Source organism: Pezoporus occidentalis, unplaced genomic scaffold (assembly GCF_034315485.1).
Source record: "Pezoporus occidentalis ecotype Australia unplaced genomic scaffold, CSIRO_AGI_Poc_V1 ctg32, whole genome shotgun sequence".
Lineage (NCBI taxonomy): Eukaryota > Metazoa > Chordata > Aves > Psittaciformes > Psittacidae > Pezoporus > Pezoporus occidentalis.
Genome location: NW_026915158.1, coordinates 3,930,233 through 3,943,741, shown reverse-complemented (window position 1 = coordinate 3,943,741; position 13,509 = coordinate 3,930,233). Strand labels below are relative to the sequence as shown.

At 40.0% G+C, this 13,509-nt stretch overlaps 1 protein-coding gene across 1 annotated transcript in view; it reads right to left on the bottom strand.

The window, feature by feature from the left end:
- LOC134168695 (uncharacterized) overlaps positions 1-13,509 on the bottom strand; it is a 278,672-nt gene extending 265,163 nt beyond the window's left edge. Inside the window, exon 1 of the mRNA XM_062628683.1 lies at positions 12,101-13,509. Coding sequence (XP_062484667.1) covers positions 12,101-13,320 — 1,220 coding nt within the window. The 5' untranslated portion in view covers positions 13,321-13,509. The remainder of the gene's footprint in view (positions 1-12,100) is intronic.

The following is a 13,509-nucleotide window of genomic DNA, read 5'->3' as shown; positions in this document are numbered from 1 at the left end:
TTTATATAACCAGCATTAGCAGAAGGATCTATTAGCAATTTGCAGACCAGAGGTTAGAAACATCCCCAGCATGTTCACACACCAAACTTATTATTATTCAGGAAATCCGTTCTGGAATAAAACAAATTTAGGTTAGATATAAGGAAGAAGTTCTTTACTCTGAGGTGGTGAGGCACTGGAACAGGTTGCCCAAAGAATCGGTGAATGCTCCATCTTTGGCAGCGTTCAAAGCCAGGTTGGACAGAGTCTTGGGTGAGATGGTTTAGTGGGAGGTGTCTCTGCCCATGGCAGGGGGCTGGAACTAGCTTTGGGTCCTTTCCAACCCAAACCATTCTCTGATTCTGAAATTCAAATACTTACAGTTGATACACAGGAAAGGAGAAAAAAGTCTGCAATTCTCATAAAATTTCAATACAGAAAAGGAGGCAGGGGGTGAAGGAAGGGGATGGTGCCCTTTTTTTTAAGATTGAGAACAACCTATTTGACACAAGAGAGTGATTAGTACTTAATAAACCCAGAATCCACTACTCATAGCAACTTTAAGTTCCCAGGTTCCCTGCAGAAACCTTGCCTTTGATTTTCCTCCTTGGAAAGCTGCATAACATCTTAAGACAAGTAGCAAAATGAAGGATAAGGCTCTCCTTTTCCTTCAGGCATGGAATTCCTTCAGTGGAGTTGGGCAGAATAGAACTCCCAGTAATCTCCCGCTACCTGCCTGTCTGGTCTTTCTGTCAGGCAGAGAATGTGGAAGATGATGCAGTGCTTCTCACTGCGGTTCCAAAGAAAGGCTCAGCAGCAAGTCACCTAGGCAAGCCACATGCAAAGGTAAGCTCTTCTGGACTGCCAGGAAGCTGTGTGCTAGGACAGGTTTGGAAAGAGCTTATGTGCACAGCCATGCTACTGAGCTGTAGCAGCCACCAGACTGCCAGCTCTGCGGAGATGAGCTGCCTCGTGCAGCCTGTCCTCTTCCCTGTACCACAGGTATCGTGTATAGGTATTGTGTAACAGCAGGCACAGGTCTGACTCATTTTTCCCACATACCAGACATCTTGGCACCACTTTGGGCAGAAGCAGGAAGCTCTTCCTGTTTTCTGGCCCATCCACAGCACTCTTGAAATGGAGTCTGCTCTGGGTACATTCCGTACCCCAGGTTGCGTCCTCCAGGAGTACTGGGACATACATGCAGCTGCTCACTCTGCACCTCCTTCTCAGAGTGCGGGTGTACTTATCAACCTCTTTCGTATCTGTTTCAGCCCTGGACCTGCCCACTTGCAGTCCTCTCCCTCAGGATATCAGAAACAAGTGGCTGAAAAATCAAGCACTTTAAGCAGCAGGTATGTTTACTGTAACAGTAGGTGCAGAGAAAGAAAAGAAGGGAAATACATTTTTAGTCATGTATTTGTAGAAATGTAATTAATTGTAGATAGAAGCAAATATTGCAAGGTAATTAACCAAAATCAGTCTGCAGAGATGCTCCAAAATGCCTAGAAGCTGCAAAAAAATTTTTAGAATTTCATCAGGATTCTTAACTCTTTGTGTTCAAACCATTATCATTGTTTGTTTTCTGGTGGTTTTTGAAAAGATCTAGACACATCATGTATAACACAAAGTGTCATAAATTAGGCACCAGCCTGATTTTCCTTCACCCAAATCTATCCCACCTACATTAGAGAAACCTCTTTAATATTTCCCATACTCAACTCAGCCAGAATTTGCAAGTACCGAACATCTCAGGAGGATGCCAGATCTTATCAGATGTTCTGACTAAAGAGGTTTTGCGAAGTCTGGATAAACAAGCAGTATTTTAGTTGCCTTACTAAACTGTATTTTCGAAGTTCACCCATCACTTATCATAGTCTGGTAACTTGTCAGAGATCATTGCGAAGAATTTCCCACTGTAAATAAAAGCTGTATGAACAAAACTAGTTATACTACTTTGGATTTAAATGGATGTATTTTGGCAAGAGGGTTCTGTCAACATTTATCAGGGAGATGGGCATACATTTTATGTTGTTTTGGTTCCACAGCTAATCTGGACAACAAAATGAGATTTCCTTGTAATGAGTACAAAGCCACCTGCTTTCTCTCTTTGGAGGAATTTGAAATATTTAGCATATGAGGTATAAGTGTATCAGAAGACTTCTCATAAATATTATCAGGAAAGCTGTCTAGGCATAGAGATCTCCTGAGTAAAAGAATAAGTATTCAATAGCTCCCTTAATCTCACTTAATGTTAATGGACAATTGGAGGAAACTACTCTTCTGGAAATTACTTTAGCAAATTAAACATGGCCAAACGTCTTTGCCTAAGTGAATCTGAAAGCAAGTCATCCATCTTACACAGGATTTTAGAGAAGTATCCACAGTCTGAAGACTGTGTGTCAGTTTAGTAAATGAAAGTCACTTATGAGCTCACATCAACATATTGCATGCTCAATCTATGCTTAGCCAGAGCTCAGTAACCCGTCTCTTAGCTGATGAACTCCACTTGCAGGCACTGCACCTCAAAAATTTATGAGAAACAAAAGCTTTTCAACATTATGCTAACACCATACATATTGTTTGATGGTTTTAAAGCTATTTTCTCCTGATAAGACTTGCTCAAGTTCATTACTGATGCTTTTTACAATGTTATCATGCCAAGTGTTAATTATTATGCATACTATGCCATCTTCCATTTCCACAAAAAGACACTGAGTTTCAGAAATATTTTCAAACTTCATTAAATCAAAAAAATGTTCCTAAACACCATAAAAATGCATGTGTTTAGCCATCTTCCTTACAACTCAGCACATCTTAAGCTGTTTTGGTAAGGTGAGTAAATATTACTCAGTACCAGTTTACTGTGAAAGAAGCTGAGATACAATTCAATTAGCTGTTTTGGAAAAGGTTATCTACAAGCATTGTCCTGAATCCATGATCTGTCTTTGAAAACAGCAGCATGTTGCACTTCTAACAACAGTGCACAGCTAAGGGGAACATGCAACAACCACCGGCAGGTCTGAAAAGCTGTGAAGCCCATAGTTTCTCTTCATGTACAACATGACTCTGTCAGGGAACGCACTGGCACAGGATGCTAGAGAGGACAAATATATACGTGTTCAATATATATGTGTTCAAATATTATATAGGGACATGGAGAATATGTTCATTGGTGGTTATGTGCAACATGGTGAAGGTGTGATGTCTGTCTCAAGGACTCTCTGAAATGGTAATTGCCAGAGAAACTATCAGGGAGAGATTAGTGTGCATATGGTCTGCTTGAAACTCTTTGATAAGCATCTGGCAACTGTGGTTGGAAAAATACGAGACTATTCAGAAAAGCTAGCCTTGTGGAAACTTCCATTAAAGAATCAAACAGATCAGTGGAAATGTTTCAGAGAGAGAGATGTAAATTTGGAAAATTTTGGGCCTCATTTATTTCATATTTATCTTTTCTTCCTGCACACATTCTTCACCATTTTAAGGTTTAAGTCTTTCATTTCAGTTAAATGCAAAATCTATGTAACTAAAAGCTGTGTAGAATAATCCGTTGCTTTTTATGACTTAAATGAGCTGCTTATATAACCTTTTATTTCATCACTTGGTTTAGCCCATGAACTATCAAGTAAAGTTTTGATCATTGACTTAAATTCAACTCACAAAGTAAATCAGAGAACATTTTTGACAGTAGGAGACTGCCTTCATGCCTAGCAAATTCCAGTCACTTTTAGTTAAATTACACTCAGCATGAATAAACTCAGTGTTTATTTACTTTGAAATGGATAAGCAATTTTTAAAGTGCCTATTAATAACTTTATTTAAGTATCTGATGATAAATTATTCTTTCATGTAGCTCTGTGAAAGCCAGTGAATTACTCTATTTAACTTCTATTTGAGAGAAAGGATTTCGAATCATATTATCCACTGGTTTCCAAGCACTTTACTTGTGTATTTTAGCATTGCAACTACTATATAAGAATATGCATATGTTGATTTTATGGTGGAGACAAAAGGGTACCTAAGCTATGCATAGTACAGATTCCTGCAGTATTCAGGGACCTATACAAATTATTAGAAAAAAAAGAGTTTTAATTTGTTTTTATTTCTGATAATTCAGAATAAGTTCCAAATGTTGACATAGATACATCTTCACCACATTAGGTGTGTTAAAAGGCCAAGTTCATCCCTAAAAGAAGTGTAATTTCACTGTAAATCAAAATAATTAAATATAATTTCTAAAATTATTTTATTTAGATTATTGACTCCCAGCTTTGGAGGCAAACAGTCCACTTGTCTTGCAAAAAGAAATGGTTTTCTTGCAAATGCTTGTGTTGTGAAAGGAAAAAATACACTCAACTTCTAAAATTATTTTCTAACAGTACTGTTGTGTACATGTAACTTCAAATACATTTTAAAAAAACAACATAACTGAGCTTATATACAATATTTTTCTTTTTTTTCAGCAACTCATTCTAATATAGAAGTCCATGTGTTTCTAGGTTTCATTATTGTCATTCTATTACAAAGAAACTAGAAAATAAAGCTGAGGATGTAAACACCGAATTAAGCTTGAGCTTCTCATTTTTCCAGAATTCATCAGATAAATTTAAAATCAGATTAGTATCATATCTTTGGACATTTGGTTCATGTTCTTTACAGTTCTTATGTATTTATCAGCTTTTCATTGAAGAAGTCTCTGGTGTATTTTTAATCTCTTTTCAGTTCATGTTTTTTCAATTTTCAGTTGATATGAACAATAGATACTTAAATACAGTTTGCAGTTGAATTTAAAGAAGCTGTTTCTCTTACTCAGACTAAACTTGTGTAATCATAAGACATTGTTCTTCAAATTAGGAACAGAACCTCCTAAATAGAAAAAGAAAAGAGAAAAAGAAAAAAAACTAGAGTATGACTTGCAGAAAGAGAGGAAAACAAAATAATTGCTCTGATTCATGCAAAAACATCTCACATCAAGTTTTAGTTTTCACTTACTAGGTAAATGTATCCTTTCTCATATACCCTTTTTTTTTATGAAATGAAGAATATCTGACATGCAGGACAAAGAAATGTATACATCACAATGAGTAGCTTACGATGCAATCAGGAAAACCTTAATGTAGAATCAGGCTATGATTGAGTAAATCATAATCTAATCATATCCAAATACAGTGTAACCTCCCTTTTTTTGGATGGCAAATAATTCAATGTGGGAATTGAAACAAGGAAGTATAAGTTGTTAGAGCCAGGCATCTCTCTTCACCCTCACAAGGCCACAATTTTTCACTGCAGTACAATGCCAACAAAAATAACTAATTTAACTTGTAAACCTTGCTTAAACTTTTTGGTGAAGTCCAAACGCCTTTTTGCATGGTAAGAAGATTTGTGATAGGGCTTGTTCTCTCAACAATTACCGGCATGCTTAGAAGTAAATCTAGGATAAAGCACTACTTTTCTCTGCACTGAAACTATCCAACTTCACCAATACCTTATGAAGACTTATTTACTATTAGATCCTTCTCCCCTCCCCCATTTTTTTCTGTTCTAAAACTGAGGGGAAAAAAAAATATATTTTTTTTAGAAAAGCTGGACTCTTGAATGCTGTACTTGAGCTGTGGCCTTGTCACTGCTTTACTACCGGAAAATACAGGACGGTCACGGTTCAGTTGCTGCTTCCTTGTTTCTCTGCAGGGAAAAGTTAATAAATTTTCCTGGCATGATTTCTTTCCCTGCTCCTCTCAGCTGTACTGACCACTGCAAAATGGCAGTAAGCTCAGGTTTACTCCCCTGGACAGCAATGGAAATCCTCGCTAGACTTGACTCTCTTTCCTTTTTTACATCATGGTCTAAATTATGTGTATGCTGTGCAGTGAGGAAAGTGTCTTCTACCTGTGAAATCTCTCCTGGAGATCTGATGGCCCCAGTCTTGTGTAGTACACCAAATGAGGAAAGAATAGTGTGTCTAGAGGTTTTGGTATAAGTCTAGACTGAGTACGGAAGTGCATTTGTATCTTCTCTGGGTCAGGAGACCACAGCATGTCTGACTAACATGCCAACTGTTTTCCCTTGGTGGCTGGAAATCATAACAACATGTGAGTCATACCAAGCACTTAGGAAAACCTCAAATCAATGTAGCAGGCTCCACCTTACCCATATGCTGGAAACAGAGTGGGAGTCCTCCACCAGGAAATGTTACTACATCTCGTGCTAGAGACCTGATGACAGCAGCAGACCCAAATCTTCTGTGCACCATGCATGGACAAGTGGCATTTAGCTCACCTTGAATTGTAGCTCACATATATAAATTTCAGGGAGCTCATGTCTGAGCCTTCACCCATTAACATGTGAACCAATTACTGAGACCAAAGCTCTCTTCAGAAAAGTAACTAAATATTATGTCAAGACAATTCTCCTTTTGTGGAGAGCAGAGAAGCAAGTAACTGTGTAATAGGTCAAAACTGAAATTGCTATTCGGCCTAAAATAGTGAAATACTGCAGAAAATTGTAATTCTAAATGCTGATGCAAATAGGCTTTTGGCAAATTCATGTGATATCTTTGCTCTACTGTCATGCTTGGTTTGACAGCTGCCATTGCCTGTCATTTCAGTAAACATGATTATTATTTTTTTCTCCTACAGGTAACAATAATGTTTTACATTTACAGTGTATACATTTCCTGATCCATTTATAACAATAAAAGCATATACCTCTCGAAGAATTGCTACCTATATTTACAAGAAAATGAGGTTAAACCACCAATATCTTGTTGAAGACTAAAATGATAAAAGAAAGGAAATAGTTCTTGTTACAGAGTATATTTTTTTACAAAAGGTACTGACAATTTATACAAGACAATGAAGAAACCTGTCACTCACAAACAGCTCTTCCTTGCAAGAAATACAGCAGATGCTTAAAAGATTTTACAGATTTAGGGTGGAATCCGCTGCTACTAAATTTAACATCTAAAATATGCCCAAATTTTTCTTCTTAATGCATAGTGATGATGCCCAAGTTCTCTAGAGCTGCAGCAGGAAGAGGCATATGCTTCTGATAGGCAGGTGCCTATCCTATCAGCCTAAATTAGATGGACTGGATTTCATCCCTGGGTTTTTCATCATGTTATCCCACCTGCTCTATCTCAGAAGCAATGTAGGCCATAATTGGGGAATTATTTGGGAGTTATAAAGTTGAGGACTACTTCAGTATTTTAATAAAAAAAAACTAAAATCAAACAGTGGGAAAAATTCCCTTCAGTCCAAACATTCTGCTCATCTAGCAGCTAGAAATAGGAGAATCAGTAATTTTTTTTTAATAGGTGCACATTTTTAGACCCAAATTTTGCAGTCTTTCATCAGAAGGGGTGCAGGCTGCATTCAGAACACATATACTGTAGGAGAAATTAATTTCCAAAGGGAAGGTTGCACCATGGGACACTCTCTGGAAAGGGGCAAACCACCTTTTCCCTGGATGTGAGAGGAGTGATTCCCAGAAATAAGTACTACAGCCACCACCCTCATGCTCCTGAAAGATCAGGCCCTCAGGAATCTGACCCAATTGCTACCAAAAATAATACAATGGCTGAAGGACATGTACTCTCATGCACAATTAGAGAAAAAGAGGTAATTTTTTGGTGTTTTTGTTTTTCATGACTGGAAAGAGCAACTGCAAATCACGCTAATGCTGCCTGGGGAAGGAACAATATCTGAAGCCAAACAAATGACAGCAACTGTGTCCCAACGCACTGTGCCAAGCAGCACATGTTCTTGACTCCAGAAAACGCCATACCAGTGAATGTGAAATGTAAAAAAACTGCAAAAGCTCTATTAGGAGTTGGATCCTCAACTGATTAAAAGAAAGGAGTCAGTTCGCAGAAGTCAGTGCAGCTGCAATAATTTATATTATCTCAGAACCCAGCCCTAAGCTTCTTTAATGCATGAGGTTTTATTTCTTAATAATTTATTAAGAATGGTTTAAAAGACAAATCATTGATGGTGATTCCTGTCAGAGAGAAAGCTTTCATGCTAGTTGCATTGTGTCTGACAAGGCAACACATACTGTGGTCCGGCTTCTATTGTACACAAAGAACAAGATTCAACTGCTTAAACATTGGCATCTGTTGCCACTTGAGACATCTCAGGCAACCCCACCTGGTCTCCAGCTGCCCGTCTAGGAGGACACGGGTTTCTTGTAAGTCCTGTGACATACCTGTCAGCCCCATGCAGATGTCTTAGGTATCCTGGGGCATATCAAACGGCACTAGACACTTATGTTCAAGCTACTGAATCCCTCCAAAGGTATGTAAGGATAGATGAAATAATGTGTATTGCACAACTCCTCTTGATTTGTTGTCTGCTCTTGTACTGTTTTAAAGAAACTTTGCTATCAGACTCAAATTTAGTAGCATTTTTAGCAAGATAAATTTCTAAAGCAAAGTTTTTTTTTCAGTGCTTTTCCTTTGCTGGGGACTATGCAAAACACAATGCAAAATATTAAATATTATGTATATCCACAGATCAAAAATAAAGCAAACAGGTAGCGCAGCTTTCTAACCCCGTGACAGAGTAACATCTGTAAAAACAAAAGCTTACTAAACTGACAAATTATATTTACAAGTTTACTAGAAATTGAATTAATTCCCTGTAACATTGGAAATGGGATTCAGTACCAGTCTGCAGCTATCTAAGAACCAAATGTAGCAGGTGTTCACATCTGAGACAGGTGTGAAAGGTCTTACAGTAGTGGATGGGATCTACAGCTCAGTTTACGCATAGCATGAAGTACCATATTCCACCTTCTATCAAACAGTGCAGATCTTCTGTAGACCCATGTTACAATGGATGGACAATGTCTCATGCAGTCTAAGCCATCCCTGATTGCTTGTGTTTAGGCAACCAGAATATGTCCAGCTAATAATGTAGTCTGGAGAAATATGTGCTCATCCTGAAGAGGGCATCTAAGGCTGGAATCACTCACAGGAACATGGTAATATTGTATGTATCCTATAAAGCCTCAGACATCCACAAGGGCTGTCAGACATGACAAAGGACTTTCAGACTAGTCCATGGGTGGAATTCAGTTTGAATAACTTTAGTAATCTTAAAATTCATCAGATATCATGTTTAGTCAATTGTACTAAATCACTCACTGCATGTGGGCTAATCACCCTGGACTTCCCTTACAATCAGTGTACAAAAGCAAGGGCTCTCAGGATTCCATTCATCAGATGTATGAGAGATGTGCATATTATAGCAAGGTAAATTGTGCCATTTGAATGCACACTTTCACCCACTGACTATAGAACTAGTCTAAAGTGACTAATGGATACATGGACAGCCACAGTGAAGGCTGCATATCATTAGAAAAATCCCTATAATTTCACATTTAAAAATACTGCATGGTTAAGCAACTTCTTTGGTCTCGACTCGCATATTAATAAATAGATTTGGTAATGACATTGTGACAACTCTGACCAAATGTTTTAGCAGATTAATTGTGAAGGCTAGAAATAGTTCTACTTTATATATATAAAACAATTTTCAATAGAGCTTTAAAAACACAGTTGGCTTTATAGTTCCAATGCATCATTAATATGAAGTGTACCTAATCACCTGATAGAAAGATTTCTTATTTGTCTGTTTATGTTGGCAAATTAAATCTTCATACTGCATATTGTTGAGACCCACCCAATCTTAACTCCAAAAGCCACTGGGAAAATCTTGGATGATCTTCTCTAATCCACTCAGCTGTACTTGATTTTCTGCTGATATTTTTTAAGTTTTGTAAACCTAGATGAGATAATATTCTGGCCTTTGTTTTGGCTGCCTGCTTTTCTTACTTATATATCTGAGTGTAAAGCTTTCATTGCTCATTGAACAGAGAAGGCTCTTGGAATCACTGAGGCAGTACCTTCATGCCCACCTAATTATCCTTCTGAACAACTACAATTCTCTGGATGACTGATGCTTTTTTGAATATTTAGATAATCTTCGTGTGAAGCTTTTTTGTGAGCCCAAACTTCTGATGGAGTCATTGATATCTCTCAGTGCAGTTAAATCAGGTTCAAGTTGTTGTCTTAATAACAAGGACAGTACATTTCTTAAAAAAAAAAATAAAAAAAAATAAAGAATTCCTGTGGGTTTGCTTTGGAAGAGGTGCTGGATTTAAATATTAAAGACTCAACAGTATTAAAGGCTACAAAACAACAATATCATTGAATTGAATAGATTCTAGGGAACATTTTGATATATAATTTATATATGTAAATTATTTAGTACTTATGCAAATTAGTCTATTATGAAGCACCCCTGCGCTGTAAATGGCACTTCAGCCCATGGACCCATCAATTGGTAATAAAATAAATATTGAGATAAAATTTAGGTTTAGTTTAAATTTATGTATACTGAGGGCATAAAGCTGCAGGGAAAGTCTGAGACCACAGTGCTTCTTTTTGTACTGAAGTTTTAAGAATAAAGTCATCTATGCATTTTATGAAATGGCTTTCATAATGTGAATGTTCTGAAATAAATCTCAGTCAGAATTACAATTTATAACATTATGGGCTTCAATTGAACTGTGAGGATTTTTTCTGGTTAGTGTTGTACATAAAAAGTACTAGATTGCCCTAGAGACCTAGACACCTGAATGGGCAAGATAAAAAAGTAAATTCTAGTCCCAGTTCAATCACAGATAAAGGCTGTCACAGCATAGAGTGTGATCAGAGAAAAAAAAAAAAAGAGATGAGAACCACAGACCATTCTCCTCTTCAAAACCGCAAGGAACAGTGTTAGTTTGTCTAACTAAATGAGAGAAAGACAGAGCTTATCAACACTAAGCTGTCATTATTACCATAGGTTTAGCTAAGTACTCTCCTGGCTCACTGTTTGTTGTGGTTTAAACCCAGTCAGGCAACTTGTTCACTCACTCCCAGTGAGTGGTGCCGGGCTGACAGCAATCGAGGCCCACCCGCCCCGCACCCCCCCCCCACCGGGGCTCTCCCCTTCCCCGCTCCTGGAGGAACGGGGAGGAGGATCGAAAAAAATGCAACTCCCACGGGTTGAGACAAGAACAGTCCAGCAACCAATGTACAACACAAATCACCACCCCTACCACCAACAACAACAATGATAAGGGAAAATAACAAGGGAAGAGAATACGATACCACCGGCCAAGAAACAAGTCCCACCCAGAAGCCCGTGTCCTTCCGGGTAACTCCCAGTTACCCCCCACCCCGGGCATGACATGCTGTGGTATGGAATACCTCCTTGGCTAACCTGGGTCAGGCGCCCCGTCTCTGTTTCCTCCCGGCTTCCCCTCCTCCCTGGCAGAGCATGAGCCTCACAAAGTCCCTGGTCAGGGTAAACATCACTTAACAACAACCGAAAACATCTGTTTCACCAGCACTGTTCCCAGGCTGGAAGTCAAAACACAGCACTGCACCAGCTACCACAAAGGAGAAACATGACTGCCACTGCTGAACCCAGGACATTATCCACCCCTTATTCCATACCATTCACATCATGCTCAGATCCCACATTTTCAATACACCATCGCTCTCCCACATATATACATCCATGTACACACAGACCAAGAGAAAAAGATCATTTTCTTAGTGCATGGACCAATCCCTATAATGCTGCAGAGTCCATTCGGTCCGTGATGTCAGGTTCCATCTCTTGTAACAATCTTTCAGGGCAGGAAAGGCTGTGTGCAGTACTGGATCATTGCCTGCTGCTGCTGTTCGTTCCTTTACTGCGGAACTCATCCGGTTCTATCAAAGTTCATTCTCTGTTGGGATGATGGTTGGAGGGAAGTCAGGGCCAGTCGCTGGTGACCTGGAGACATCTAGTTGATGGGCTATAAAAGCATTACACAGCAGGCAACAGCATACAATTGAGTTCACTGGCTGTTTTCCCCTAAAATCAAATCCCCTTGAGGTATACGTCGGACTTCCCCATCTTCACGCATTACCCGCCAAGTATATCCAGGTCCCTGAGCAAAAGCAATCCCACGAGTGGGTTTGCCTTTACCTGAAGCAGGAATAACCCAGACTGTCTTCCCCAGCAAATTCTTCATATGCACCACGGGAACTTTGTCCCCCTCTACAATATGTAAAAGTTCTGACTGGGCTGGGCCAGCCCTGTTGAGAGATCCTCTGGTGTTGACCAACCAGGTGGCCTTTGGTAAGCGTGTATCCCAATGCTTGAAAGTTCCCCCACCCATTGCTCTCAGTGTAGTTTTTAACAGCCCATTGTACCGTTCGATTTTCCCAGAGGCTGGTGCATGGTAGGGGATGTGATATACCCACTCAATGCCATGCTCTTTGGCCCAAATATCTATAAGGTTATTCCGGAAATGAGTCCCCTTGTCTGACTCAATTCTCTCTGGGGTGCCGTGTCGCCACAAAATCTGTTTCTCAAGGCCCAGGATGGTGTTCCGGGCAGTGGCATGGGGCACAGCGTATGTTTCCAGCCACCCGGTGGTTGCTTCCACCATGGTAAGCACATGGCGCTTGCCTTGGCGGGTTGGTGGCAGTGTGATATAGTCAATCTGCCAGGCCTCCCCATATTTATACTTCAACCATCGTCCTCCATACCAAAGAGGCTTTAACCGCTTGGCTTGTTTAATTGCAGCACATGTTTCACACTCATGAATAACCTGGGCAATAGTGTCCATTGTTAAGTCCACCCCTCGGTCACGGGCCCATCTGTATGTTGCATCTCTGCCCTGATGGCCTGAAGTGTCATGGGCCCACTGGGCCAAAAATAATTCACCTTTATGTTGCCAATCTAAGTCCATCTGAGCCACTTCAATCTTAGCCGCTTTATCCACTTGTTGGTTGTTCTGGTGTTCCTCAGTGGCCCGACTCTTGGGTACATGGGCATCTACATGACGTACCTTCACCACCAGGTTCTGCACCCTGGCAGCAATATCTTTCCACAGTGCAGCAGCCCAGATGGGTTTACCTCTGCATTGCCAGTTGCTCTGCTTCCACTGCTTCAACCACCCCCACAGGGCATTTGCCACCATCCATGAGTCAGTATAGAGATAAAGTACTGGCCACTTTTCTTGTTCAGCAATGTCCAGGGCCAGCTGGATGGCTTTCACCTCAGCAAACTGACTCGATTCACCCTCTCCTTCAGCAGTTTCTGCAACTTGTCGTCCAGGACTCCATACAGCTGCCTTCCATCTCCGATGCTTTCCCACAGTACGGCAGGACCCATCAGTAAACAAGGCACACTGCTTTTCACTTTCTGACAGTTTATTATATGGTGGGGCCTCTTCAGCACACACCACCTCCTCTTCTGGTGACATTCCGAAATCTTTGCCCTCTGGCCAGTCCATGATGACTTCCAGAATGCCTGGACGACTGAGATTTCCTATTCGAGTTCATTGTGTAATTAGTGCAGCCCATTTACTCCATGTAGCATCAGTTGCATGATGTGTAGAGGAGACCCTGTCTTTGAACATCCAGCCCAGCACAGGCAACCAGGGTGCCAGGAGGAGCTGTGCTTCAGTGCCAATCACTTCCGA